Source organism: Equus przewalskii, chromosome 10 (assembly GCF_037783145.1).
Source record: "Equus przewalskii isolate Varuska chromosome 10, EquPr2, whole genome shotgun sequence".
Taxonomy (NCBI): domain Eukaryota; kingdom Metazoa; phylum Chordata; class Mammalia; order Perissodactyla; family Equidae; genus Equus; species Equus przewalskii.
Window position 1 is genome coordinate 37,433,936 of NC_091840.1, and position 27,464 is coordinate 37,461,399.

A 27,464-nucleotide genomic window follows, 5' to 3' on the forward strand; every position below is an offset into this window, starting at 1 on the left:
GCAGGAGGAGACGAAACACTTCCCCTCTGGATGGTTTTGAAGAGTTGGAGGGTTCAAGGGTAGGTGGAGAAGAGATGAATCCCAAACTCTTCCCATCAGTTCTCCTGGTTCAGCTGGACCTTGGGTCTCGGGGCCACCGCACCACCCTCTCCTTCCCTCCATGGTAGAGCTCAGCAGGCAGGCCTTCCCTTCACCATCAGGAACAGAGCCGACACCTTGGTACAGAAACGAGGGAAAACACTCCCTGATTTTTAATCTGACTTCCAATCACAGCGCAATGGGTGTCACACACACACTTCCAGACCCTGTGGTGGGAAACCCTGGGGGGAGGGCAGGGAGAAGGACAGAGACTCAGAATGGAGGGAATCGAAATCAAAGACCTGGGGTGAAGCGGAAGGAGTCGGGGGGGGGGGGGGCGCAGTCAGGCGATACATTCCAATGGCTCCCACAGGGGCAGCCAGAGGCCTGGGTCCCCCACCCCCACCTCAGGTGCCTCAGAGCTGGCAGCGACGGTGACAGGGCAGGTGAGATGCTGCCATCCCTCACCCCATGCCCCTGGTGAACCAGGGGCAGGGATGCAGGGGAAAAAGGGGGCAGGCCCTCTTCCTTACCCTCCCAGCCACTCCAAGGTGTGGGGAAGGGGAGCCACCTCCTCTATTTCAGAGGGAGGCTCAGAGAGGGTAGGTCACTTGCCCAAAGTCATGCAGCACAGCAGGGACTATAACCCAGGAATACTGGGCGGCCCAAGGTCTGGGCAGTCACTGTAGGGCTGTGCTACCCCGGTGGGTGGAGGGGGAATTAGCTGGGGAAGCAGAAAGAATGGCAGATTCCCTCTTACACTAGATCTGTATGATAAATTCCCCGCCCACAACCCTCCCTCAGACTCAACTCCATCACCGCTCTGGGCCACCTGATTTCCCGGTCTACAGCCACAGCTTGGCTAGGTCGAGGCTGGTTGTTCAGTGCGCCCCTCTTCGAACAAGAGACCTTGCTATCCTCCCACCAGACCAGGGTTGAGGGCTCAGCATCAAGGAAAACTTGGCCGGGGGCAGGGGACACGCACCACTTCTCCCACTCCCCAGGTCCCCCAGGAATCCCTCAGGCCACTCCTAGTATCTCCATTATTTTTGTTATTTCTAAATCGGTACAAAACTGACAGTGATCAGCTCCGGTGACGAGAGGTAGAAACCCGGCCAGGCAGCCGGAGAAAATGGGGTGGAATGAGTAAGGGCATAGGGCTACGGGTGTTGGGACAAGGGGGCGTAGATCCTGAAGGCCTCCATCTAGGGGTGGGGATGCAGGTGTATCTCCCCCAAGCACAGGGGTCCCCATAATTTCTTGCTGGCTCTGCCCCTCTCCAGATTAATCAGAGTAATCTGAGAGTCGAGGTAGGCAGAGTCTGGGGCATCAGATTGAGGTGGGATGGGGAGACAGAGTCTTCACTGGCACAACCTGACTCTCCCTCCGCCCGCCCCCGCCCGGGCACCAGCCTGCCCACCACCAGCCTCCTAAACCCAACATCCCACAGTCTGGAAGGCCACCCAAAGCAGGAGGGGATAGAGGGCTGGAACCCAGCATCATGGAAATAAATCTATCCTTCGGGGGATTCCCTCTCCACAGTCTGTCAAGAAAAAGTTTTATCCCGGGGGTGATCTGGCTTGGGGGCAGGAAGGGAATGAGGGGCACCCGGCAGGGACGGACCATTGAATTAAGGCTGGAAGGTAGGTTGTTGTGTCTCTGGGGGCTGCTGGGCGGGGAGGTCTCCCTGGAAGGGGGAGAGCTCAGCCTTCTCCCCGTGCCTGATCTGGGACCTCAACCCTCGGACCCCGGTTGTGTCCTTGGGCCACCCGAATCCCTCTGTTCTGTGCCAGTGGTGCTGAAGGTCAGAAGGCTGACCTCACAAAGAAGCTGCCAGGATCTGCGACAAGGGGATGGACGAAATGAGAGCCCTGTAAACGGAGCTGGGGGAAGGAAGGGGGACAGGAGGGTGGATAAGACAGCTAAGGACGGGCAAACAGATGGACGGGGAAAAAGACGACGCGGGGCAATGACAGACACACTCTCTGGAGAAGACGGGTGGGGGCCCGGCCGAGGCAGCACCTCCCCACCCCCACCCTCCATTTCGCGCTCACCCCCAATCCCCACAGGCTGTGGCGCCCCTTGGGGCCGGGCCGGGTACTGCACTAACTACAGCACTAAAGGCGGCGTCCCAGTAAGACAAACGCGGGAGAGAGGGGAGGACCGGGCGGCTATGGGGAGGCTCCCTCTCGCCCTCTGCCTCTCGCGGGGAAGTGCGTGGCTGCAGGGGCGTTTCAGGCCCGGACCGTCAGAGTTCTATTCTCGCCCGCTCCTGGCTCAAGCCCCGCAGTCCCGTGGGGAAGCCGCCCGGGCCCGTCGGGGCTGCAGCCCGCGGACACCCTTGGGGCGGGCGCGGCGTCACATGATGGCGCAGCGGTTGCGGCGCAGCGCGCCCTGGAAGCGCAGGGCGGCGTGCACGTGCTTGCAGCGGGCACAGCCCACGCTCTTGAGCAGCTCGCTGAAGAGCAGCAGGATGTGCCAGTTGTACTTGGCCGAGCACTCCACGTAGCCGCACTTCCAGGTCTTGCGCACCAGGTGTGACACGTTCCAGCGCGGGATCACGCGTCCGCGCTGCAGGTCCCGCTTGTTGCCCACGATGATGATGGGCGTCTCAGAGGTGCCGATCACCCTGCGGGGCGAGGGGGGAATCTCATAACTCCACCGGTCTCACAGCTACTGACCTTCAATGAGGACAGGCTGAGCCTGGTCAGTAATGGCCCCATCACACGTCTATTCCAGGTGCAGCGCTAAGCCCTGGAGGTCCTTTATATTCTCTAACTGGCACAACTGATCCAAAAGGTGGGTACTATTGTTATTGCCATTTTACAGATGAGGACCATGAGGCTTACACGTTAACTGGCTTTGTCTTGCAGCTGGGGGTCTTGTTCCCAGAGCCCCTGCTCTTGACTGCTGCACTAGAAAAGCCACCCCATAGTAAGGGTCCCAAAATGAATTAACAGAAATGGGGACAGCAAAATGTCATGAGTGTGTGTTTGAGGGTATATGTGGGAACTAGAGGGCACTTCACCCGTGTCCCCCCAATGCACCCTTTTCATGGGAGTTGGCTAGCATTGGGACATCCACTGAGGTGGCAATGGACTGTACGCTGGCCCCTCACCTCGTCTCTAGGATCTGCTGGCGGATGGTCTTGACGTACTCAAAGCTGTCAAAGCAGCAGATGTCGTAGACCAGGATGTAGGCGTGGACGCTTCGGAGGCCCCTGCAGCAGGTGTCTGCCCACTCCTGCAACACCCCCAAGTCAGTGCCAAGGTCAGAGCAGCCAGGAGGGCTCCCCTAACCCTCAGCCATCTCCAGTCATAGACTGACAGCACTCTCACCTGCCACTGCACGCCAAGCCTTCCACACTCACCCATCCCCAGGAGGCCAGGCCCAGGGCCGAATGGAGGAGCTTCGTACTGTGGTTTCCCCATTCTCAAACCAGGACAGGGCAGATCACACTGCGTGACCTCCAGGGCCACTGCACTGTTCTGTGTACACCTAGAGCTGAGGTCTGCCTTGTCCCATTTTGTTCTCCAATCCATCCATCCATCCATCCAATCCTTTGTTCAAGTACATTTATTAAGTGCCTCTAGAGCCAAGTCCTGAGCTAGTTGCTGTACCTGTTGAAATCCTATCTTCCAAGGCTCCATTCAAATGCCTCCTCCATCTCAAAGAAGCCTTCCTGCAACCAAGGGACTACTCCCTTCATCTCCTGTGTTCTAAGAAACCTTTTATTATACCTTGGCTGGAGCTGTTTCCATCCCCAGCCACCCACTTCTGCTATGAACTCCCAAGAGGGCCAGAGCCAGGGCTTCCTTGTTTTTATATACCTCTTCCTCCTCCCCACTCAGCGCCTCCAACTGTGTCGGCTCCTTAATTGCACTACTTGGGCGGGTGAGCTCTCCATGGTCCTGAACCCCACCCGGTCCATGCTGGGATCAATGCAACTCCTGCCTGTGAAGCTGCCCTTAGATTGCTACCTGATGTGCCCCTTCTGCTTGCTCCACTCTTCCCTCAGGATTGAGAAGGCGGCCTGAGGAGAAAAAGATTGCGAATGGATGCATAATGGGGGCCCTAGGGCAGCTCCAGGGAGAAGGAACTCTTGAATGCCTGTGGCAAATTCTCAGGAAAGAACAGGCCCCTGGAAAGGCTGAGTGCACTAAAAAGAAGGTTCCTTAAGAGATTAATTAGCTAATTAACTTGCCAGCTGATGGCAATTGCAGGAGCAGTGGAAGGCAGCCAGTGTGGGGAAAGAAGGGGTCCCTGAGGTTGGGGAAGGCAGAGGCCATCAAGGACAAGGGGAACAAAGGTCTTCTCCCTTGAGCGCCCAGGCGAAAGAAGAGAAGAAGGTGCAGGCATGTCTCCTGTGCCCGCTTATGAGTTGAGGTGGGGCACAGACCAGGCGTAAAGGACTACAGCGGGTTCTCCACCTCAGAGAAGGAATAAACAGGGAAAGACCGGTGGAGAGTTAACTCTGACTCCAGAAACGCACTTCCCAACTCAAAGGCTTAGAAGTTGCTGCAGTGGATTTCCCCAGGGAGATGATGTGGCATCTTTTCTTTGTGCTGAGTTTTAACTTTGGTGCAGGGGAAAGATGCTGAGGACAAATCTAAAACTGTAGGAAGGCATTAGCTGGCTTCTCAGGCCAGGAAGACTGCATTCTGCTGGAAACAGTGACCTCTAGAAGCTTGGGACCCCTACGTGTACTCGGTTCCTCCATTATCCCACATAAGGAGTGGGGATCAGCAGGAAGTGAGAGGGATGGCAAACAGGCAGGGAGGCTTCCACCCTCTTCCAGCTCTCTGCCAGGGAGAGGGAACAGCTGGCAGCCTTCTGGGGTGACAGCCCCACCTCCCCCCAACATGCTACCCCTCCAGGGGGTGTCCAGGCTGCCTCCCACCCACTCTTCCCTGGGGGCTCCTAAAAGGGAGAGGAGGAAGGCTCCTGATTGGCTGGGTTGTCCCTTCACCCCTGATTGAAGGGAGGGAGCAAGAAAGCTCAGCTTTCCTCCAGTTAGCTCTATGCAGTGTTCCAGATTGTAAAAGACCATCTTGGGGCTGTGTCAAGATAGAGAAGGAGCAACGGAAACTGAGTCCAGTTCTAAGAACACAGGAGCTGGGTGTCAACCAGGCATTTACTGCTCATTCCTTTGGTGAGTTGCATACACCCTCTAACCTCAGCTTCCTTCTCTGATGGGAGAGGGGCTGCAGAAGGAACAACTGAGGCTCAGACCTAGGGAATGCCACTCTCCTGGGCTGGATCTCATCTGGCATTGGGGGAGAATGGACTTTCATTTTATCTTCAGATGGTGGCCATCAGGATTCTTGGGTTTTATACTTGATCTATGAGGCTTCCAGGGTCCCCTCTCAGTATTTCTCGGCTCAAAGTCCCCCAACTGTGCTCCAGGAGTGAAGTCTTAGGCATCCTGGAAAGTCCAAAACCCAGGGTCAATCAGGAAGACCAATAATCCACTAGAATGATGGGCAAAGGGCACAAACACGTGGCAGAAAAAGAAATGCAAAGGCCCTGAAACATATGAAAAGATGCTCCACTTCACTAGTAATCAGAGATGCAAATAAAAACCACACTGCTGCCATCATATCTCATTGATCAGATTGCCAAAAATCCTCAAGTTTGACAGGACACTCTGATGGAAGGTGTTAGGCAAACTAGTGTTCAGGTACTCTCCTCGCAGGAGCACAAAATGGGCAACTTCATAGGAGGGGAGGGGAAACTGACACCCTCCAAACTCCAAAGCCACTTCTAGGAAGGGACTTCACAGATAGACATCCCCATGGTCAAAAAGACTACGTACAAGGCTATTCATTGCAGCATTGTTTGAAAAAGTAAAAGAATGGAAACAACCCACTTGTCTAACAAGATGGGACTCTCTCCAGTGGAATCCAGTGTGGCCGTGAAGGAATAAGACAGACTTCTAGCTACTGACATGGAAAGATCTCCAGGTTATAATGTTAAGTCCAAAACACAAGTGGAATAAGAATACATTTTCTTATTTGTGTAAAGAAAGAATGAATGATTTGTGTAAAGGAAGTATGAATAGAAAACCAATGAGAATGGCTGTAGAAAGTGGGGCAAGAATCGGAGGCAGGGGTGGGATGGAGCTTTCTCTGGGTGTACCTTTTTACAAAGTTTAGGCTTTTAAATCGTGTCTTACCTATTCCAAAACTGAAATTAAATTAAAATTAAAAATCAGTACACAACGAAATGTGACAAAACAAAGCTCCAGGCGCAGGACTGGAGCGCGATCCGGGCAGTATCTGTGAGGTGCCGTAAAGTGAGGTCTGCCCGCCCCTACTCTGCTCAGGCTCCTGTTAAAGTCCTCTGCAGAGGACTAGGTGGCCCTGATGCCAGATCCACTGCCCTGACCTCACTGTTGCCAAGGGCTGGATGCACAGATCAGGCTTTTGTCTTTGGTGCTGACATCCTGTACCAGGGTTGGGAGAGACAAGTGTCCCTGAGGCTGGCACAAGGCCCTGCCACCCCGAATTGCTGAGACAGTGATGAACCTGAGCCCCTCCCCAGCCCCCAGCCTCCGCTTGAGAGGTTGCTGGATCTGCACAGTTACAACTGGCCACGCCATGGCCCCTGCCTCCCCGGCCTCCACCACTATCCTTCCTGGAGAAACCGCTGCACATTCTGGCCAGGGGCTTCTTCCATAGCTGAGCAGACACATCTTGGAGCTCAGCGTCCCCCTGCACCCCACCCCTCTCAAGCCAGAGGTAGAGAGAGGGAAGGGGGGCCTGGTCCCTGCAGGCTGGGGAAAGGAGCCCAGTAAGCCAGGGCCTGGGGGCATCTGAACAAGACTCCCCCGTAGGCAGGGGGCCCAGAGGGCCAGTCCTGAGGGCAGGGGGCAGAGCAGCCCCTCAGAGAAAAGACCCTTGGGCAAGAGACCTGGTTGGGGGTCTGTGAGAACACACCTCTCCCAGGTCCTGGCTGTTTCTTCTGCTGTCCCTTCCACAGCCAATGTGGGCCTGAGGCCATGGTAGGCAGAGCCCAGAATATGAATAGGCATCTAGCGTTTGGGCCTTTCTCTCCACTGCCCCTGACCTGCTCAGCTATGAGCTGAGACATCCCCTCTTGTGACCCCCCCCCCATCCCCCTGGGTGGGTGAGATTTCCCCTTGGTGCCGACTCAGCTCCCCGCATCTCCCCCAGTCATGGCACTTATTGCACTATATCATAACTGCCTCTTGTCTTCTCACAGACGAAGAGTTCCTTGAGAGCAAACCGCACACCTTTTCGGGGCACCATTCTACCCCGGTGCCCACCACAGGGCCTGGCCCACATTAAACGTGCGTCAAATATTTGTTGAATAAACCAGCACACAAATGAAAGGATTCCTGGTGCAGCTTTACACGGGGTGGCCGATGGGGCAGTGTGGAGCTCTCAAAGCCAGCGGTAGGGGCCTGGCAATAGGGTCAAAGCCTAGAGAAGGTTGGAGCCCAGCCACTCCTGCCACCCCACTGCCCCCGAGGTGCCCGCCGAGGGCCGTCTTACCTGCAGCGTGTTGACAGGGAAGGCGCTGATGGGCGGGAAGTCGAGGATCTGGAGGTCGTGCACATGGCCGTTCATGACAACAGCAGGCAGGTAGAGGCGGCGGGCGGTGGTGGGCACGCAGACCTCGCTGAACTCGTTGTACAGGAACTGGCGCACGATGGCACTCTTGCCCACGCCTCGCGCCCCCAGCACGGCCACCCGGTAGGTGGAGACCATGCCTCCCGCCCCACTCCGCCACCGCGTCCTCGCCACTGCCTGGGGCTCCCCCGGGCTGCATATTCCAGGGGCTGGGCGCTCAGCCACCGTCAGGACCAACCATTGCTGCCCCTGCTTGCCCTGGGCCCTCTGCGGCCTCCACCTGGACTGCAGAGACAAGAGATGGGCTCGGTGGGCTGGCTTCCTCCCTGCCCTCCCAATATGTCCTACACTTTTCCACCTCGGAGACTTTGAAGCTGTTACTGCCACTTGGAATGCCTTCCCTTTCCCAGAAACCCAATCCCATTTATGGAAAACCTCTCCATCCTTCCTTCTCCATTTTTTCCTGCCATCGCATCAGTGGGAATCAATCTTTCTTGTCCTGTATCATGACCTGACTTTTGGCCAGGTCTGACTCCCACACTGAGGCAGGCTGCAGAACAGGATGGCAAGAACTCTGGACTCGGTTTCAAATCCCAGCTTTCCCACAGAGCCCGAGACAAGACAGCAATTCCTGGGGGTCTCGGTCTCCTCGTGCTCAGGGCTGAGTCTAGGCCAGTGGGTCTCAGTGGAGGCCCTCCTGGCACTTTGCAGAGAGAGAATTCTTTACTGGGCAGGACTGCCTGCACACCGCAGGGCGTTTTACATCCCTGGCGGCCAGGAGGCACCTGCCAACAGCAGCCTCCAGTCACTATGATGACCAAAAATGTCCCTCACATTTCCCAATGCCCCCAATTGAGAACCCCTGGATTAGATGACCGCCTTGGCGCTGAAGGGGATCGCTTGTGGGGCCCTTACACTGCTGGCATGCCGACATGGTTATCCTTAGTGAGTACTTATCCCTGAGGGTAGGTATCCCACCTCAGAGAGAGTAAGAAGTGTGCCCAAAGTCACACAGCCGAAAATGGCAGCCACTCCTCTCTACAATATAGCAGGACTTCTAAGTTTAGGGATTCTAGCTGGTGAATGCCTGCAGGCCAAGCTGTGTCCAATTCTCCAGCCACGCCCCCCACCCCGAGCTCAGAGGGCCTGGCACACAGCAGGTGTGCTAGCAGCCAAGGAAAGGGCCAACGGGGTTGGACCTCGCTATGGATTCACCAGCTCCTTGCTTGCTCGGTTTCAGCAACTTTAGACGATGCTATGATGCTTCTGAGCTGTGGGTCAGTAGGCGAATCACCTGCCCAATCTGAGTCATGCTCTGCACATACATAACGTGGGGTCAATGGCCCCTACTTCTGAGATAACCCACGGAAATCTCTTAGCTCGGCACCTTCTCCTTGTTGGGGACAGTGACCGGGGAGACTGGTATGTGCCTGAGACCTGCTGTCTGGGGATGAAAGCCAGGAAGGGTGACCCCAGTGCCCGCTAAACGGGTCCAGGCAGATGGGTTGGCTGGGGTCCGGCAGGGCCGTGCCCTTCAGCACTCTGTGGATGCGTGCTCTCTCCATATAAGCACAGTTCACAGCTGAATGCCCCTCAGTCTGTCCCGCTCCAGGGGACTCAATCCACTAGGTATGTGTGCATACAGCACAGTAAATAAAGGGGAGGCTTTGGAAGGAGACCCACCAGGGTTTGAGGCCCAGCCTACCACTCCCCTAATGTGTAACTCCGAGCAAGAAACTTCATAGGGTGTTGTGAGGTCGTGCATGGAAAGCCTGGTGCCTGGCCCAGAGTAGGTGTTCAATAAACAGTGGCCACTGATATGCACAGGGGTCCTTCATTCATTTAAGGTTTTCCACCATCTCAATGGAACCTCCTAGCAATCGCAGGATGGGTTACTATCCACTGTTGCTCACATACATGTAGTGTGAGAGTGAGAGTGTGTGAGTGTGAGTGTGAGAGTGTGTGTGTGTCTTCTCCCCACTTTACTGAAGGCAAAAACAAAAATAAAAACAAAAAACCAGAGACTTAGGGAAGTGAAGACCACATAGCCAGTTGAACTATCAACTAAGACAGGACCCTGGTCTCCTTCCTGCCCCATGCAGCATCCTTTTCCCCAACAGGTGCTTATCCACTTATATAGGCTCCCAACTGGAGGAAGTACCAGTCCCTCCTCCCCACGAATCCCTCCAGGCCCTCGGCCCTCAGGCACCCCTGGGCACTCTCAGTTTGGCAGAGAGCTTCAGCTGGGTTAATTACATAACCGGCACAAGCAGTGGGGAGGGGGCATCCTAGGGGAGGAAGAGAGGGCAAGGAATGCAGGAAGAGTCCCCTCCACCTCTCTGGGTGTGGCAACTTAGAGGCATCTAGGATGTACCCTACCTGCAGACTATCCTGGACACCACACTCCTGTCCAGAAACCAGTCCTTTCTGGGGAATGGCAGGGAAATAAAAGCGGGGCACAGTGCTGCAGCCAGGGAGGGGTGCAAGAGAGGCCCCTAGGCTGGGGCCAGCCTCTTGGAACTCACCAGGCCCAAGTGTGGCTCTCTCCCTGACTCAGAGGTGCATGGTGGCCCCTCCCTCTTCCCAGGCAGGGGTCCCGGGTCTAAGTGTCTATTAATCCAACATCCCGGGCTGGGTGGGGGTGGAAGGGGGCTGTCAGGGGAAGCAGGGCCCAGCCCCTCAGCGCTCCCTCCCCAAGGCCTGCGCTCTGCAGTGAGTCTGCAGACAGCGCCCGGCAAGAGACCTGGGACACACACAGGGGCCAGAGTCTGCTTCTTGTCCCCTCCCATCGGCCTGGACACTTGAGTCCCTGCCCCAGCCTGACGGCCCGAGCTTTGTGGTCCCGTGGGCCTAGTCACACGTCTGCCCGCTGTTTGTCTGCACACGTTCATGGGGGAGTGGGTGGGCGGGGGCGTCGGGGGCCCCCATGACCTGATGGGCAGGACTTGGGGGGATGCCGGAGCCCAGCCTGCTCTCTGCCTCCAGCACCTTGCAGCCACCCCCCCTCCCCCACCCCCGCTCCAGCTCTCACGTGGCCGCCCCGCGCCGCTTCTCCGCCAGCCCGCCGGCCCCCTCCTCCCTCCCGGCCCCGGCCCCCACGTCCCGGCCGCCCCCGGCCCGACCTGCCCGCCGTGCCCGCCCGCTCCCCCTCCTCCCGCGCTTACCCGGCGCCGTCCTCGCTGCCCCCTGCCCTGGCCGGCCGGCTGGCGGGGCCGCGCTCCCCCCGGGCTCCGGCGCTGCCCCCCGGCTCCCCGGCCCGGGGGGAGGGAGGTGGGGGCGCCCCTGGCGGCGCAGTCGGGGCGGGCTCCGGGGCGGGCGCGGGGGGGCGTGCGGGCGGCCGGCCGAGGGGGCAGGAGCCTCGGGCTGCTCTCCCTCCGGAGCGCGCCGCCCGCTCGCGCGGGGCGCGGGGGGGGGGGGGGGGGGAGCGCGGGGCGGGGGGGGGGGGCGGGCGGCGTTCCGCTGGGTCCCTGAGCCTGACGGATTCTTTGGGGCGGCCCTTGGCGAGTTCTTTAATCCCTAGCCTTGACCTTCACCCCGCTCCCGACTCTCCCTGCGATATTTTTAGCTCTAACCTGGAGGGGGGAGGTGGGGGAAGAAAGGGACCAGAGAGGCCCTAAAGCCTTTTGCTTCACTCCCTATCCCCCCACACACATACACACATACACCCGGGGTTCCCTCTCTAGGTCTTTCTTCTGACCCTCGCAGTCCAGTCGATCAGTTACTGACGGGTGCCCACTGCGTGCCCCGCACTGTGTGCCCGAGACGGCCTCCAGACTCTTCTCCACTCCGCTGGAGGACTGAGCAAAGGGTGAACTGCAGGCAGCAGTGAAAGAAAAGTGCACCAGGCTCACGCAAAGCAAGGCTTCTCTCCTGCCAACCGAGGACCTCCACACCCTAAAACTACTGCTCCCCAGATGGCTCCTCTCCAGACGGGGAGCTACCAGCATTTGTCAGGGGTGAGGGCAGACTCACCCATGTACTTAAGCTAAAACAATCGTCATTCGCCTCATCCATCATCAGTAGCTGACATTCACTGAGCGTGTACTATGTGCCGCACAGTGTGAGTGTGCGGAGCTCTGCCTGCATCCTCAGACTTAAGCCTCACAACAATTCTATAAGGTAGAATTACCCCGTTTTCCAGGTGAGATAGCGGAGGCTGAGAGAGACTGTGTAACTTGTCTTACTGAAGTGCAAAATGTGAGACACAAAGATTGGGAGTCCCGAGCCAGGCAGCCACGGACAGGGGTGCTCACAGTCCTGTGGGGAGACCAGAAGCAGACACGCAGCGCTCATGTGCTGTGTGGCAAAGCCAAGGTTCTGGGGGAGGGCAGGGGCAGTGACCGGTGATTGAGAGAGTCAGTGCAGGCTTCAGAGGAGGCAACTGTCAAGGAAGGCGCCTTGAAAGAGTGGATTTGGGGTGCCAGGGTGGGGGAGGTTGCGGGAGAGGAGGGCCTGAAGGTGAGAGAAGCCGGGAGCAAGGACGGTGGTTTGAGAAGTGAGTCCAGGAACCACACAGGCACTCAGGGGGCCGGAAGCATAGTGAGACGGAGGCCGCAAGGTTGGTCTAGAAGAAGGCACAAAGGCCTTGATCGCCAGGGGAGGAGTTTGGACCTGGGCCTGGGTGGTTGGGAAGGCATTGCAGGGTGTTGAAGCAGGGCCGCAAGCTGGTCAGAGTCACATTTTAGACTCCTGCAAGGCAGGAGGGAGGAAGCGGAGGGGGAAGTCCTGAAAGATCTCTGTGTTTTTACCCCTGGGACCCAGCATCTCCCCCCCTACCCCCGGCCCGGCCCGACTTTCTGGTACCCATGGGCTCCAGCTTCCTCACAGAACCGTTTTCCTCCTCCCTTTGGGCCCTGCATTTTGGGCACCTTCCCAATGGTGCCCACTCCCTCTCCTGTCCAGACAGAAAGCACAGTGATTATGAGCTGGGCTTCAGAATTGGACAATCTGGATTTAAATCCTGGCCCCACCACTTACTATGTGACTGAAGGCAAGTCACTTGAACTCTCCGAACTCTACTGCCTTGTTTGTAAAATGAAGATGTGATCCGTTTTCCCCACAGCATAAATGAGCCATGCAGTGTGAAGTCCATAACGCAGTGTCTGGCATGTCATCAGTCTCACTGTGTGGCCTTTATTTTTTCTGGCCTCTTTTAGAGACACACAGCCATTCCTAGAGGAGCTTGAACACCACCTTGGGAAAGGGTTTCCATTTATTCTGGGGGAGCTCCTGGGGGGTTGGGGAGGGGGTATGAGGAGAAGGGCCAGGGCAGCCGCTAGAAGCAAATCCAGGGCTGAGAAGGATAGAGCTGCTCCTGGAGCGCCAATTTTGGGAGGAGAAATCACATTTACTGGCCCTGTGGGATCACCACGGAGTCGACGAGAGCCTCCTAACTTGATTAAATAGTCCAGGGCACTATCTGTCCCCCTGGCCACAACCCTCCATCCTGGTTCTATTTCAGCCCAAGCTGGACTAGAAATAAGAAATCCTGCGATGCTCACACTCCGACCTTGGGGCCAACCTTCTCGGAATCTTCTCAACTTAGCCCTCCTAGGGGAACACAAAGCCACACGTTGATTATGGGGCCTCATACTGGCCTTCAGCAGTAGGTCATTTGAAGCATTCTTTTTATATAAAACACAAACGGCCATAGTATTAACGTAAAATGCAAAAAGTGGCTGAATTTAAGGTTTGTCGTTTTGGTTTGCTGAGAGTCACTTTGGGCTAAGAATGTGCACCCCAGGGGCCTGTGCACTCTCCTCCATCATTAGGATTACCTTGGTGAGAAGGTGAGAGGGCCTGTCCTTGGTTCTGCCCAACCTTGAGCCTGGTATGGCTCCGGTTGAGCTGAGAACGCCTGACGGCTGCGGCCGCGTGGGCCCACCCGCAGCATCTGAGGCCTAGACACAGAATGGGACAGAAGGGACAAAGACCAGAACCTGCTTAGTCCACTTCAGCTCCATCACAGTTGAGGACCCCGCCTAGCTCTCAGAGGCTGTTTGGCCAGATCCTGGAGCCTCTGACCCTAAGTGGAGAGTTAGAGAAATAAGGGAGGGAAAGCCCGAGGCTGGATTTGAACATCATCCTCCGGACCCCCCCCCACCCCCTCCCCCCCGCCCCCACGCTGAGCCTAGTGGGAGCAGAGGGTGAGAGTTCTCTCAGTCCCAAGCTTTGGGGCAGTCCTGTCTCAGCAGGATACTTCTGGAATTTAAGTCCATCTGGGTTGAATCAACCCCCAAACTGGCCTTCCCCTTGTTGGCAGCATCAAGAACAGCAGGGCAAAAGCTAAATGAGAAACCGAGATGGCAAGTTTGGAGCCAACTCGGAAACTTTTCAAGAAACATCCTAGTTGCTAATAACATGTCTGGGGGTTGGTTGGGATTCTAGGATTAGTGTTGAGGAGATAGAAATGGGTAACAACGGGGGAGGTGTGATCTTTCCCAAGTGCCACACCAGGTATTAAAATAAACAGGCTCTTGCCTCCTGGAGCTGGGGGTGGCAGGGAAAAGAAATCTGGGTCCCAGCAAAATCAGAAAAAGCATCAATGCATGAGGTGGGAGTAGGAAGGCTCAAACCTGGGAGTCCTCAGCTGTTTTCTAGCCTCAGATACAACGTACCTGAGATCTCAGTATTTCCTAGTCACCATTCTGGGGGCAGAGCAGGACTGTGCAATCTCAGGTGGAACTCTGGGAAGGTGTGCCCTGTTTTTCGAGATTGAACATACCACCGTCTTGGGGGCTCAGCAAGGTTGGCTGTTGGCCTGGTGGCCAAGAGCAGAGGGAGGTGAGGGTGCACTAGAGAACCTTCAGTGACCGATGGGGGAAGCTGCAGTGTGGTGTTAAGGACACAGACAGGGAGTCAGGAGACACGGCTCTGCCACATCTCACCTGGAAAATAAGGACAATGCTCAATTCACAGAATGGGCAGGTATTGCGTGCGTGGAAGTGCTTCACCGTTTTCCAACCGCCACGAGAACATGAGCATCACTGTAGAAGCAGCAGCAAACAGGTGAGTCTCTCGACCTCTGGCATGATTCTCAGCCCCAGCGGCACATTAGAAACACCTGGGGAGGTTAAATGCAGATTCCAGGGGACCCCAGCCCAGAGTGGCCGAGTAGAATCATCAGCCTTTTTTGAAAGCTCTCAGGTGATATTAATGTGCACCCAAGAGTTAAGAGCCTCTGCCCTAAGTATTTTCTTGGCCCAAACTGACATTCTTAGCTGCCGAACCCAATTAGATCTCAGTAAGGCCTCTCTTCTTATCTTTGACCCTGAACCTCAACAAAGGCCACCCTGACCCCGCTCCCCTCAAAATGTTATTCCTATTTCAGCTTGGGCTGACTGTAGCCCAGCAACATAAGGGACAAGCGGAAAGTTCCCAGCTGCCAAAGGCACTTGGTTCGTGATGTTTGGACATCCAAGTAACAAAAGCAGTTACCGTTCTGAGCGCCGAAGTGCCGAGCACTACGCAGCCGCACCGGCACTCACCCTGTTGGTGAGAGGGGTTCAGGGGCTAGTGCAAGGGCGGCTTGGGGTTGGATCCCTGAGCCTCATTCCTGGCTCTCAGGCTGTGGGAGACTTCAGAGGCCGTCTGCTCATCAGGACCGAGGGGCAGGGCCTCCATCTGGACAACACCTGGGTCATGTGCCCCCAGCAACACAATGCAGGTGACTAGACAACTCCTTGCGTAAGCCTGCCTTGAAGCAGTATTAATTCTATTCACTTGGGAACAGGCAGGCCCTGAGTCCAGGTCTGAGAGGCTTTTATAAATTGAGAGATTAGTGAGCCGTCCTGGGTGGCAGGAAACTGACGAGCAGCTCTGCTGCCCTCCTTCTGCCCCTGCCTGGGCCTTGCTGGCTGGCTGCCCCCAGGGCCATCTGCCTGGGGCCCCAGGAGGGGACTGGCAGGGAAGATGGACTGGCTCTCAGAGCACTCGCTGCCTGAGGCAAGATGCCTCTGGTGCTGGTGGCGACATGGGGCTTGATTAGCAGGAGCCTCCCAGATGGACGTATAGGGTTCTTCTTTGCGCCAACCTTCATTTCTTCCAGCTAAATCCCTGGGAGGGCTAGGGCAGCCAAAAGCAAAGTTCTAACAGTGCGGTTATTAATTAATGCCCCCTCCCTCCTCTGGCCAGCTGTGTTGTGTCCTAGAGTGTCAGTTCTGGGAACAAAGTACAGACCACAAACTTCGTTTTGTGTAAATGAGAGTTTATTGACGAAGACAAAAGGTTGAGCTTCCCCCAGTCTCCACCCTCCCCAAGAACAGATCCCAACAACAAAAGAAAAAAGTTCAGCTTTCTGAGGGCAGCATTTACCCCCGGCCATCCTCATTCCTCTCCAGAGCCCCAAGCTTCACGACACAGACTCACAGCACAGGCTCGGGCAGGACAGACACTCAGGGAACCTCTGACCAGCAAGAGAGTTCTGGGGGTGTGTGTGCTTCCCTTGCCCTTTGTGTGACACCAGCTGAGGTTACAAAGACATACTGAGGCACAGGAGAGGGGAATGAAGGGCAATCTCCACTCTGTTCCCCCAACCCAGCAAGCTTGAAATAGGCCAAAAGGGAAGCTGTGGTGGAGGCCACGGGGTCTGTCTCTTCAGAAGAGCGGCCCTTCTTCGTGGAGCAGAATCCCTCCCTGACAGCTCAGGGGTGAAAGGGAGACAGCCTCCCCGAAGGGCGAAGAGTTCACGGACTGGCTCAGTCAGGTCAGCTGAGAACAGCAGCTGTTACCCATCAGGGCTGGGGAGGCTGAGAGAAGCCTAGTTTCAGGGGTGGAGGGACATGTCCTGGTACAAAATTGTGTTGTCTGCAGACCCTGACACACACTCTTCCTTCCGGAACTACAGTTTGCTTTGAGATGAGAACACTGCATTTGTAGTGTGAACCTTCTTCACTGCTTGTATCCAACTGACGCCATGAAGGATTTCCCACCCTACATCCACCAACCTACCCACCTCCCACACATAATCCTGTGCTACTTCTATTCTCCCATGTGCCCAAGGGGTGGTGAGTGCAGGACAGAGTTCCTTTCTCCCACCCTAGTAATTCTTCTCTTGGGGATTCTCAAGGTTTAAGAAACTGCTTTGGGGGATCCACTCCCCAAGCTTTGCAACTGGTATGAATCAGGATCATTTCAGACACGACAGGACTGGGGGATAGTTTCTGCTCTTGTCCTTTGTGAGACCTCCTCTCGGACTCACTCTTAGGTCTGAGTCCAGCACGAGGCCTTTGGACCCTGAAGTGCCTGTGATATGAGCAGGGGCATGGACCCTGAATACTGGGTGCCGAGCAACACAGTGCCCACGGATGAAACTGTGTGAATAATGCTAACAGGTTAGTGTTTTGGGCAGGAAGCATTCTTTGACAAATCACACCCAAGGTGAAAAGGAGGGGATTTCACGTCTCCCAATCTTTAAGAGATGGCAAGAACTGCTTGACCCTCTGTGATGATCTCAATTGCCTTGGAGCCTAAGTAACATGAGTAAAGAGCAGATCAGAGAGCTGAGGGGATAAAGGGAATCTCGCCTGCTCGAAGTTCACTCCATCTCTGCAGCCACCCCACTGGCCTCAAGCACTGCAGCTCCAGGAGCACATGGGAAAGCTAAGCTACTCCTTCATTCTGGCACCTGGATTCACCTTCAAGTAACGGAAAAGTTACTCTGCTGCCACCTGATGCCAATGGATGGAGTGTCAAAATCAGTACGGACCATGAAAAGAGCCACAGGGAGGCAGGCACAGAAAAGACAAGAGAAAGGTATCAAGGAAAAGAAAATTACTGAGACACTCCTGCAGTGAAGACAGCACTGACAGGGGTTTAGGAGACCCAGTCTCCCAGCTCTGCCACAAAATGCTAACAGGCCTCAGGCAATAACAGCCTTTTGCCTTTTATCTTTTTTCCTTTTTTAGAAAAACAGGGTTGGGTAAGTTATTCCTTAAAGTCTGTTTCAACTCTAAAATGATGACTTTAGAACTGAATTGGACTTGAGAATAAAATTAAACCCAGGGAAGACATGGTGGAGGGCATTTTGGTTCCTGTTCCCCTCTCTCCTCAAATCCCTTAGTCAGTGTTAGTAATGGGTTAGATCAGGGGAAAGGCATGTAGGAAGTTCTCACTGCTCTCAGCCTTGGTGCGGAAGGGCCCTATTTCCTGCCCCTGAAACTCACTCAAGGAAGACCACCATTCCCAAGGGCAGAGATGAGAACACGGGGCAGGGGGAATCACAAGGAAAAGGAGTTTGCAGAGACCAAAACAGGGAAAACCCAAATGACCAGGGACACGGGTGCCACAGATAAGAGAACCCTTAACAGGATGGGCAAGTAACTGCATCTCTTCCTTCAGGACCGTGCGGTTAACGACGGTCAGTTGTTTTAACACTTTCTACCGGTTACACTATTCCCTCAATTTCTCATATGTACAAAAATATAAAACAATAAAGTGCAGTTTATGTTTCAATGACACTTTTCCTTGCTTTAATGTTTTTTGTCTTTTTCTGCTTTTGAAATGAGCTCTTGATTACAAAATCTCAAACTACACTCAACAATGCCAGCCACTGGCACAGGATGGAGAAGCCCACAAGTAAGGACAGACAGCAGCAGCAGGTGGCAAGAGGTGGGAAGGGACTGAAGCAGTGGTCACAAATGTTCACAGGACGCTAAAACTATCCAACAGGTTGTGCCCTAACGTCAGCACAGGTTAGACTAGTCACTACCTTGGTGGGTGGCCTCAGAGTGTTTGGGTTCAGATTCTACACGACAATACAATTTCTTCCAGTTAAGAGTTCTTGGCTTGCACCGATCACAGGGTGGCCGGAGGGCACCGGACCAGTCTACTAGTTTTTCAAAATGCTGTCGTAGACCTGATAGATGTACTGAGAGACTTCAGGAGCTCTACACTTCAGCGACAGCTGTTGGGAGGAAAAGGAGAAGCAAGATTAGCCTGGAGATGGGCATTAACCTGAAAGGTATCCCAGAACTCAGTTCAAGAAAACCTCTTTCTGATACAATGGGAGAGGCGCTCCCACCACAGAGGAGCCAAAGAGATCCTGTTAACAGGTTCCGTGGGTTTTAGAATTTCAATTTAATCAACGTCAAGCTGTAGTGTGTTTCCACTTACATTCTATATGGGTCTGTAAGGTTAGGAAATAATCCATACTAAACACATCAAAGCCTCTGACTGGAGGGGAACAGCTGCTCTAATGCTTTGCTAAGAGTTACAGGGATCATTACCAAATGACAAGGAAAGGCTAAAACCCTGAACTTGCTGGTGATCATTTCAAGCTGTCTGTCTCAGTTTCTTAGTCTGACAGGATGGTTATCTCAGTCCCAGATCAGAAGGATTTACAATCACGTAAAATGACAGCATAAGCTAGGTAGGTCCAAGGTGCTAGTCTTTTCTGTATTATACTGAGGAGAGCATACACTTTTAGGGATGCAAAACAAGAACACAAAAAGACATTTACTTAGTATAACCGTACAGCAACTCATGCCAACAGCTTAATCTTTTATTTTCTGCCTATTCAGACAAGTGAATCAGATACTTTTTTTGTTTTTTAAAGATTGGCACCTGAGCTAACATCTGTTGCCAATCTTTTTTTCCTCCTTCTTTTTCTCCCCAAAGCCCCCCAGTTCATAGTTGTATATTCTAATTGTAGGTCCTTCTGGTTGTGCTATGTGGGACGCTGCCTCAGCATGGCTTGATGATCTGAACTGTCCGCACCAGGATCTGAACTGGTGAAACCCTGGGCCCCTGAAGGTGAGTGCGCGAACTTAACCACTCGGCCACAGGGCTGGCCAGATATTTCTGATACCACTCTCCTCTCCCACCACCTCTTCTTCTAGTCTAACAATCACCAAATGAAAATATTAAAAAGATTTCAATGTTGAACACTGAGATTTTCACTTTGTGGGTCAAGCGCAAAATTTAAACCCTGAGTTGGACTCCTTAATTGTATTAGATTAGGTAAAACATTATTAACAATAACGTAACAGTAGAAGCATGCAAATTGCATTTAGAACCAGGAAATTTCAAATTTGCTCTTTGCATTACTGACATCACTGCTCTTGCCTATTAAGGGACATTAACGAAAGGTGTCTTTAATGATTCAGATTTAATCTAAATCGGCATGAGATTTTAGATTATTTTACCTCTTTATTCTCTTATTAGAGACTCTGGATGATTTAACATAGTCAAAAAGGTAAGAATATTTTTGGCAAAAATGTCAAGAAGATCTTGGTCAACTCTGAATTTCTTGAAAAAACTCACACCCTCAAAACTTAAAGTGAGGACAACCAGAGGCACTCACAACTAGAAGATATACGACTATGTACTGGGGGGCTTTTGGGAGAAGAAGAAGGAAAAAAACAAAAAAAAAACTTAAAATGAAATTTTGAAAGTGTAAAAAACCAAACAAATCAAACCAACCAACAAAAAGAACATCAAGAGAGGCACTATTTATTTACGGCCTTAATATTCGGTCTCCAGGGCATTTCTAAAACTGCTGCTTAACGTTAATCAGGAAGACAATTCTGATAAACTAAAACCAAACAACAACTGATTTAAGAATACGAACATGCATGGAAAACTGCTCCGACTTTGGTCAAAGCTACAGCTCCGGCTACAGGGACCTCCCTGACTTCCAAGGTCCCCACAGAGGTGACTCTGTGCCGCCTCCTCCACAGCCTCTCCACCGTGGCTGCTGTGGAAAATTCTCACGGCGAGTATGTGGGTTCAGAAGAGGAGGAGGAGTGGAAGCTAGAGTAAGAGCAGCCTAAGGGAGTTAACTCCCAGACTAAAGAGGGGTAGTTCCTCTCCCTCAAAATACTGTCCTATATTTTTTCACATTTTTGTAACAATACTTGAAGCTCCAACAGCCGAGGCTCACTTTCTGCTCATGACTGGTAGGGAAATGCTGCCTTCCTCAACAGCAGCCCGATCTAGCACGGTGGGCGCTGGGGAGGGGCGGCATGCACTGGCCAGGCCGGGGCCCTGAGAGTTTCAGCTGTTCTTGGGAGTGGGGCGTGGGGGGAGATAAGGAAGAATAGCTCTCTTTTTCTGCACTCTGATATCACCTCCTCCTCCCCGAGCCATCCCAGCCTTTAACAAACGGTCAAGTTTAGACTAAAACCCATCTCTTGACTTCCAACTAGTGCAGCTAAGACAAGGTGGAATGAATTAAAAAAAAAAATTATTAAATGCTGAAGAAAAAGGGAAACGTGCACATGAAGAACAAAGACCTCTAATAATCTGACTTAAAAAATATAGCTAGGACTCTGCGTCACATTTTATTTGACTCCTAAGGGAAAAGAGATCTTACCAGGGTTTTGACTTTTGAACTGCTAGCCTGCTTATGTGACACATCTTTAACACCAATCACTCAGGAATGCCACCCATCTAGACCCACCAAGGGAAGAATCACCTCGCCTGCCTAAAAGAACCAAGGGCTTTGACATCCACTAATGGTTCACAGTCTGGAACACATACTTCTTCACTTGGGACACGTTATCTTTCCAGGTGAGATGTAGCTACTTAGAGAGATGTGGCCTCATCCTTACAGGATAAACATATCCTCTTAACGAAATACAGTAAGGACTCGGGTGGGAGAAGTTACTTTCTCAGCCTCCCTCAGGAGATTAAGGGACCATCAGTCCTTATGGTACCATCCAGATAGTGGACTACTACTTGGTGATGAAAAAGAACAAACTCCATACACACACCAACTTAGATGGATGTCAAGGGTGTTATGCTAAGTGAAAAAAGCCAATCTCAAAAGGTTACAAGCTCTATGAATTTAATTTACATAATACTCTCAAAATGACAAAATTCTAGTAATGGAGGATGTATCAGTGGTTGCCAGGGTTAGGGCTGGGGTGAGAGTCTAACTACAGGGGGAAGGTAACGGGGAGTTTCTGTGGTGATCAAACAGTCCTGTGTCCTGACGTCGTGGTGGTGGTTACACAAATTTATACCTGTGACAGGATTTGACAGTACTGTACACTCAACCAAAGGAAAAAAAAAAAGAGTAACGTAAAAACTGGTAAAATCTGAATAAGGTTTATTTTACAAGACCTTGATCTCACAGTGAAAACCCGCTCCTCCAGGAACAGCAGCGAGGGGTCTTGCTGTCTTGGGGAACTCAAGGTAAATGACAGGGTAGTTTCTTTCCAAAAAAAGATAACAGATTGGCAATGGAGGAGATGGGTAGGAGGAGTGTACACTTCATGGGGGAGCCTGGAGTTTCTCAGCGCACACACAGCTATTCCAGCTTACTGCAAGGGAGGAAACTAGTGGGGAAACACCAAAAAGTTTCAGTGCTGGGTGGTACTATTCCCTCGATGTATGCTATGAAGACAGACTTGGCTGTTAAAATTAAGGAATGGGGTCACAGACTTTTCTCAGCGAAATGGCTGAAAAGCTCCTTTAATCTACTGACTATTCAGCTTCCTCAGAGTTATTCAATACTCAACGTTACTCTCCTCTGCCACTTTCCTATCCTCTCCTTCAAAACAGCCTAATAAATCCTCAAACATGACAGAAGAATACGATATTTTCCCTCGTCCTAACGGTTTTTCTTTTACTTTACAAAATAAAGATGACAAGCAGCATCCTATTGGGAGATCACATTTTTCAAGAGCAAACAAATGCCCAGTGCCTAGGGGAGCAATCTCTGCTGTTAACAAGGCAGCTGCTCCTGTCCTAAAAATGCTGCCAGAATTTTAATTTTAGTCCAGTGTGGTACTGAAGGAAGTTTTCCAGACTAAAGTCCCTTTACAGGTTGCCAAAGGTGTGTCCCATTTGTCTTACCTTTCACAACAAGCATTTCAGGACATACAATGCTGCTAAAAAAGGCACATGTGTCTATGACTCTCATATCCTTAGGCCAGGAACTCCAAAAGCAGGAGAAAAGGCCTTCTTGAAGTAAGCCATGTCAACAGTGCTCTCAGCTGCTCGTTACAGCACCACACCCACAGATAGGGTAGATGAGTACTAACTGATGTTGGTGAAGTTGCCCAGTTTTGTGAGCAACTCTGTACACAGCAGGGGGTCTGAGGCACTCCTTGCTGCCAGAGCCCCTATGCCTGGTGAATGGGGCAGACACATGCAGAGAGAAGGTCTTCCAAGGAGGCAACTGGGGACTTCTTTAGTGACGGCTTGTTCTGGATATCTGGGGTCTTTACACGCCTCCCTCAAGGACTTTCCAGGGTGCTAAGCAAAAATGAAAGGGCTCCTACCTCCCTCCTTGAACCCATCTCACCCATTCTGAGAAAGGCCTTACCGTATAATTGGGGTTTCCTGGCTGGATACGTAACTCAGCCAAAATCCAAATGCCGTTGGTGAGCTTCAGAGATTGGTACAGCATGTCCTGCCCTTCCACATTCCTCTTGGCAATAGTATAAACATTGTTGTTTTGCAACTTGCTGGAAACAGTGTCTAGAAACACAGATTCAAAGCTCATCCCCTTCAGTTAAAATATCAAACAAATGAGAGCTAACTCTGACCCCCTTATAAGCCATGTGTGCTCAAGTCCCCTGACAAGTCCCCTCACATCCACATGTGCATATTTCAGAAAGCCCTTCTCCCACAACAGAAAAGGGTGAGGCAGAGGCTCTTGAAATGCCTGCCTATCAGACTCCAGGAGCGAAAACAGAGTAAGCTGCAGCTAAGCACTTAGCGTAAGAATTATCTGTGGAGATTACGGTGTGTCTAAGGAGGGGGTAGTCTTAAACTAGGTGCCAGCCAGGTAAAAGTGTTCTCAAGAAGACAAAGACAGAAATGGGTACGGGTGTGCCCCAGTGACCGCCATGTTGGCATTCATTTCTGGAACACTGGTCCCAGATCCGTGGAGACGCACAGACGGATGATCACATCCGTAACATCACTCCCCGAGTCACTACTAGTTCACCATGAGCCACTCGGGCCTCTACTGCTAGGATCAGAAAAGGGTACAGAGTTGCAGAAATACTGAAAGTCAAATTTATTAACCTGGATGTTTAAGATTTTTGTTTTTTAAAGCAGGCAAATGATTTCTTAAGCCTGTGGGAAACACCATGCCTCCAAATTTACAATGAAACAAAACTGTCTCAACAAAAGGCTTTGAGAAAGACTAAAGTTGTGCAAAGATGCGTGTAAGTGCAGCTGCTGCTGCTGGTCAAAGGGGAGGCCTTCACGGCCACCAGCCCAGGGCGAGAACAGGTTGGTGTTCAGGGTCTTCCTGGTGCCTACGGCATCAGAGATGACATTCTAGAATTAAAGGTCATTTCTCTTGCCTTGTTCTCTTACTGCTAATGTGAGAGATGCTGCAGCAACAGAGAACCTTAAGAATAGAAATGGATACTCCTTCTTTATCGATAGTTTATTATGTTCACTTCTGATGAGAATTCAAATCAAATTACTCATGCCGACTTCAGGAATCAAATTCTCTCCACATAAAAATCTATCATATTCTTTCGTGTTCTCTAGGAAAAGGCTGCCATGATGGACAGTCTTTCTGCTCTCCTAGACAGTAAGCTCTCTGAGCACAGGGATCCTGGAGTTTTTCATCTTGTGCTTCCCACAGTAGCTGAGACACAATGTGTACCTGTTACCAATACCTGTGAATATGTCTGACTCAGGTGTTGGAGATGCCAATGTGCACACAATGTCAGACATTAAAAACCATCTACTTACATGTGGGCTAATTTTGGAGGTAGTTCTTGCCCTGACGTCTTTCTCCCACATTCAAACCAGTGAGAGCTAAGAGGAGGAGGGACTAAGCCCATTCATTAAACATTTGCACCCCACTTAGTTATTATGTAACTTCCCCCCCTTATTTCCAAGGTTTTCACTAACACCAAGCAGAATAATTATACCTTAAGAACTGACTGTCTTTGAGAAGTCAAAAAGTGTATCTCAGGGTAGTTAAATGCAATACTGTTGGAGGAGGGGCGTCAATATGCTTTTTAATCACCTTGGCCGGGAGGGTCAGGCAGTTCTGGCTATCACCTTGATTCTTACAAGGCAGGCTCTTGCAGCCCAGATAGGGTTGCCAGGCAACGTCTCCAGCTGGAGTTCGGCTAGTGTCTTTTGACAGGACTGTCTTTAACACTTGGGGGCTTGCCTGAAGATGTAAAAACCACTCCTAACTTTCAAGGATCTTGCCCATTTCCAAGGAAACAAAATACACAGTAGTAGCCTTCAGTGAAGAGCCACCTTGCTGCAGAGGCACAAACATGTTCTAGACTATGTACACGACAAAGCCCAGATTCCTACAGACTTCTCATGAGCTCGCCACCTATGTAAGAGATAACAGACTAAGAATTGGAAGCACACGAACACACATACACACTCACCCCTTCCAGAATCAGAAAATGTGGCAAACAGCCAGGTGGAATAAGCAAGTTGAATGGATGTAACTTTCAGTACATTTGGAAGCATTCCAGCCAAGAACCTGGCTCTGCTGCTATTGAATGGCTGTCACGATTTCTATCAGAAGACTGAGTGGAGGGAGGGTTCTATAACATAAGCATGTGTGAGTCAACCTTTATAAATCTTAGATATTAGGTTTGAACTTGAGGATGTATCCAGATGGCAAGAGACTCAGACTCTGCTAAATGCACTCAGTAAGAATGGCAACGGGAGCCAGCTGTAAGGAGGCTTCCCAGCCAGCAGAGGACAGACTCCTTGACAAGACATCATAGGTTTTTACACACTGAACTCCTGGGAAAGATCTACAGTTGTGAGACTTTGAGATGAGACGGTCATGTTAAGACACTGAGATCTGCCCCAAAAGACATAGTGAAAAAAAGATGGTCAAATACGGCCACACTTGCTTTGAGACGTGATTTCTTCTGGTTTATTTGTCTTCCCCAAATTTGGCTCTTTGGGTCTGGGGCCTAAAATCTTAGAAGTTGTGAACGTGGTCTTCCTTCCTTCATCTTTAGCTGAGATCACACCTTTTGCAGCAGTAGTAAGAGTGAAGATGGTACTCCCCTTAGAGCGGGAAGGGGGAATCTGCATTTGGGGCCCAGCTGTGCTATTCATTAACAAGCTCAAAACCACCAGGACTGCCGAAAGAACACTTTTTATCATTTGAGCAACCAAACTATATTTAAGTGCTGGCTGGCAAAGCATTTCGTTTTATGAAATGTTTCCAAGGATGGGGAGAACTATGACAAAACAAAGAAATAGAACTCAGCCTCACCTAGTCTCCATGCCAGAAGAAATATCTGTCTCTTAATACAGTGCCTAACTAGTGAATATAGGCACGACATGTCTCTGAGCTTTTCAGAGTATAATAAACAATTAAAAAAATAGTTTGTAGATTGCTTGCCCGAAAGATTTCTTTTTGGATATGGTTAGAGATGCAACTACTTCTTGAGCACTTAAGATAGTGGTCCCAGACACATACTAACCCCCAATGCAGCTATAATGGTAAGCTGCAAAACAGGTTCATACCAGTGCAAGAACCAGGGAGATCCATATGTTAGTGCCTTTCTGATCTACTATTTTCTAGAATTCACACAACCAGTGGCACCACAAACACCGTTATCATATACACCTTTCTATTAAGATCTGATTAATTATTAAGGCTTGGGAAGAGGGTTTCTTCTTCCTTTTCTAAAAGAAATAGAAGAGCAAAAGTAAAAGCTCAGTGCTAGGTTGGTAAGTCCTTTAAGCCTGTGACTTCCTGTAGCCCTCGGTGTCCATTCCATCTGCCAAATGTCTGCTCTAGCACAGAAAAGCTATTTAAAGTGTTGGTGCTATTGTGATTAGGGCAGATCAGCTGGAAAGGATGGTATTTTTAGCTCTCAGCTAGACCCAGGGTGTTGAATCAGAAGGCACTAAACCTGGAAACGTTCATGCTAATAGAGCCCTCAAGAGCAGAGGAAACGTACAGGCTAGGGCACTCCAGACCTTGGGGCGCAGGCAGAGGAAAAACTGGAAAGGACTAGTTGCAAGAAGTGGTCTCGCAAGATTAGCAGTGATTTATTGTGAGAAAATGGTGGCCTTGGGCTCCTGGAGAAAACAAAGTGGCTGTTTTTCCTCTGCTCCATGTGCTGTGCCGCCAAAGAGCCATGTGTCACTGGAAAACCAATTCGTTGGTATTTGGAGCACCCAAGGCAGGGAGGAACTGGCAGGAAGCCACGGCAGAATTGATCAAAACTGAGTTTGCTCTGAGAAACTGTTCCAGGATACATCAGAGGATACAGCCCCAATGGGAGAAATGCCAGGCGCTCCCTCTTCAGTAAGATCACAACGTATACCAAGGTGCAATAAGGGTTCAGAACTCCGATCTAGAAGCACAGGGATCTTTTATTTTGGCAGGCCAGACTAATGCCCTCAGTCACCCAAACTTCCTTTTTCTTTTTTTTTGAAAAAGCATGTCCCTTTCATACTGGACATCTGAAACCAAACCTTCTTTCTAATTATTCTGGCCTCTCTTTGCTCTCCATAGGCAAGTGCTTCCCAGATCATGTTCAAGGAACACTGGTGTTCCAGAACGTGTTAATAATAAGCATTTTATGATTTTAAATTCCATGGTCAAATAAGTTCAGTTAACATCGAGTGAAACAGGTTTCCTCCACGTAGGACTTCTCAGCTTAATGCGCTAACGTGCAATGGCAACTTTTACGAGAGGCGCATCATCACTGTACTCTTGAATTTTAAATGACCACAGAACCCTTTTCTTTAAGGTACAGGTGTTCTCAGAAGCATAACGTATGAAATGTGGCCATAGCACCAACTATAACAAGGGTGAATACAATGAAGCGCCTGCTCTCTCCTGAGCTGGGTACAGAGGCTGCTGCTCTCACAGGG

At 51.6% G+C, this 27,464-nt stretch overlaps 2 protein-coding genes across 21 annotated transcripts in view; both read right to left on the reverse strand.

Moving 5' to 3' along the window:
* Positions 1-220: 220 nt before the first annotated feature.
* Positions 221-11,072, reverse strand: RASL10B (RAS like family 10 member B). Its single transcript, XM_070562484.1, has 4 exons — positions 10,838-11,072; positions 7,596-7,958; positions 3,197-3,321; positions 221-2,707 (listed from the first exon to the last, which is right to left on the reverse strand). The coding sequence occupies exons 2-4, from the start codon at positions 7,809-7,811 to the stop codon at positions 2,437-2,439; spliced, it is 612 nt and encodes a 203-aa protein (XP_070418585.1). The 5' UTR covers positions 7,812-7,958; positions 10,838-11,072; the 3' UTR covers positions 221-2,436.
* Positions 11,073-15,862: 4,790 nt separating this feature from the next.
* AP2B1 (adaptor related protein complex 2 subunit beta 1) overlaps positions 15,863-27,464 on the reverse strand; it is a 118,779-nt gene continuing 107,177 nt past the window's right edge. For all 20 annotated transcript variants that reach the window (XM_070562499.1, XM_070562490.1, XM_070562491.1 and 17 more), the window contains 2 exons: positions 22,945-23,099; positions 15,863-18,576 (listed from right to left, as the gene is read on the reverse strand). In XM_070562499.1, coding sequence (XP_070418600.1) covers positions 18,502-18,576; positions 22,945-23,099 — 230 coding nt within the window. In that variant the 3' untranslated portion in view covers positions 15,863-18,501. The remainder of the gene's footprint in view (positions 18,577-22,944; positions 23,100-27,464) is intronic.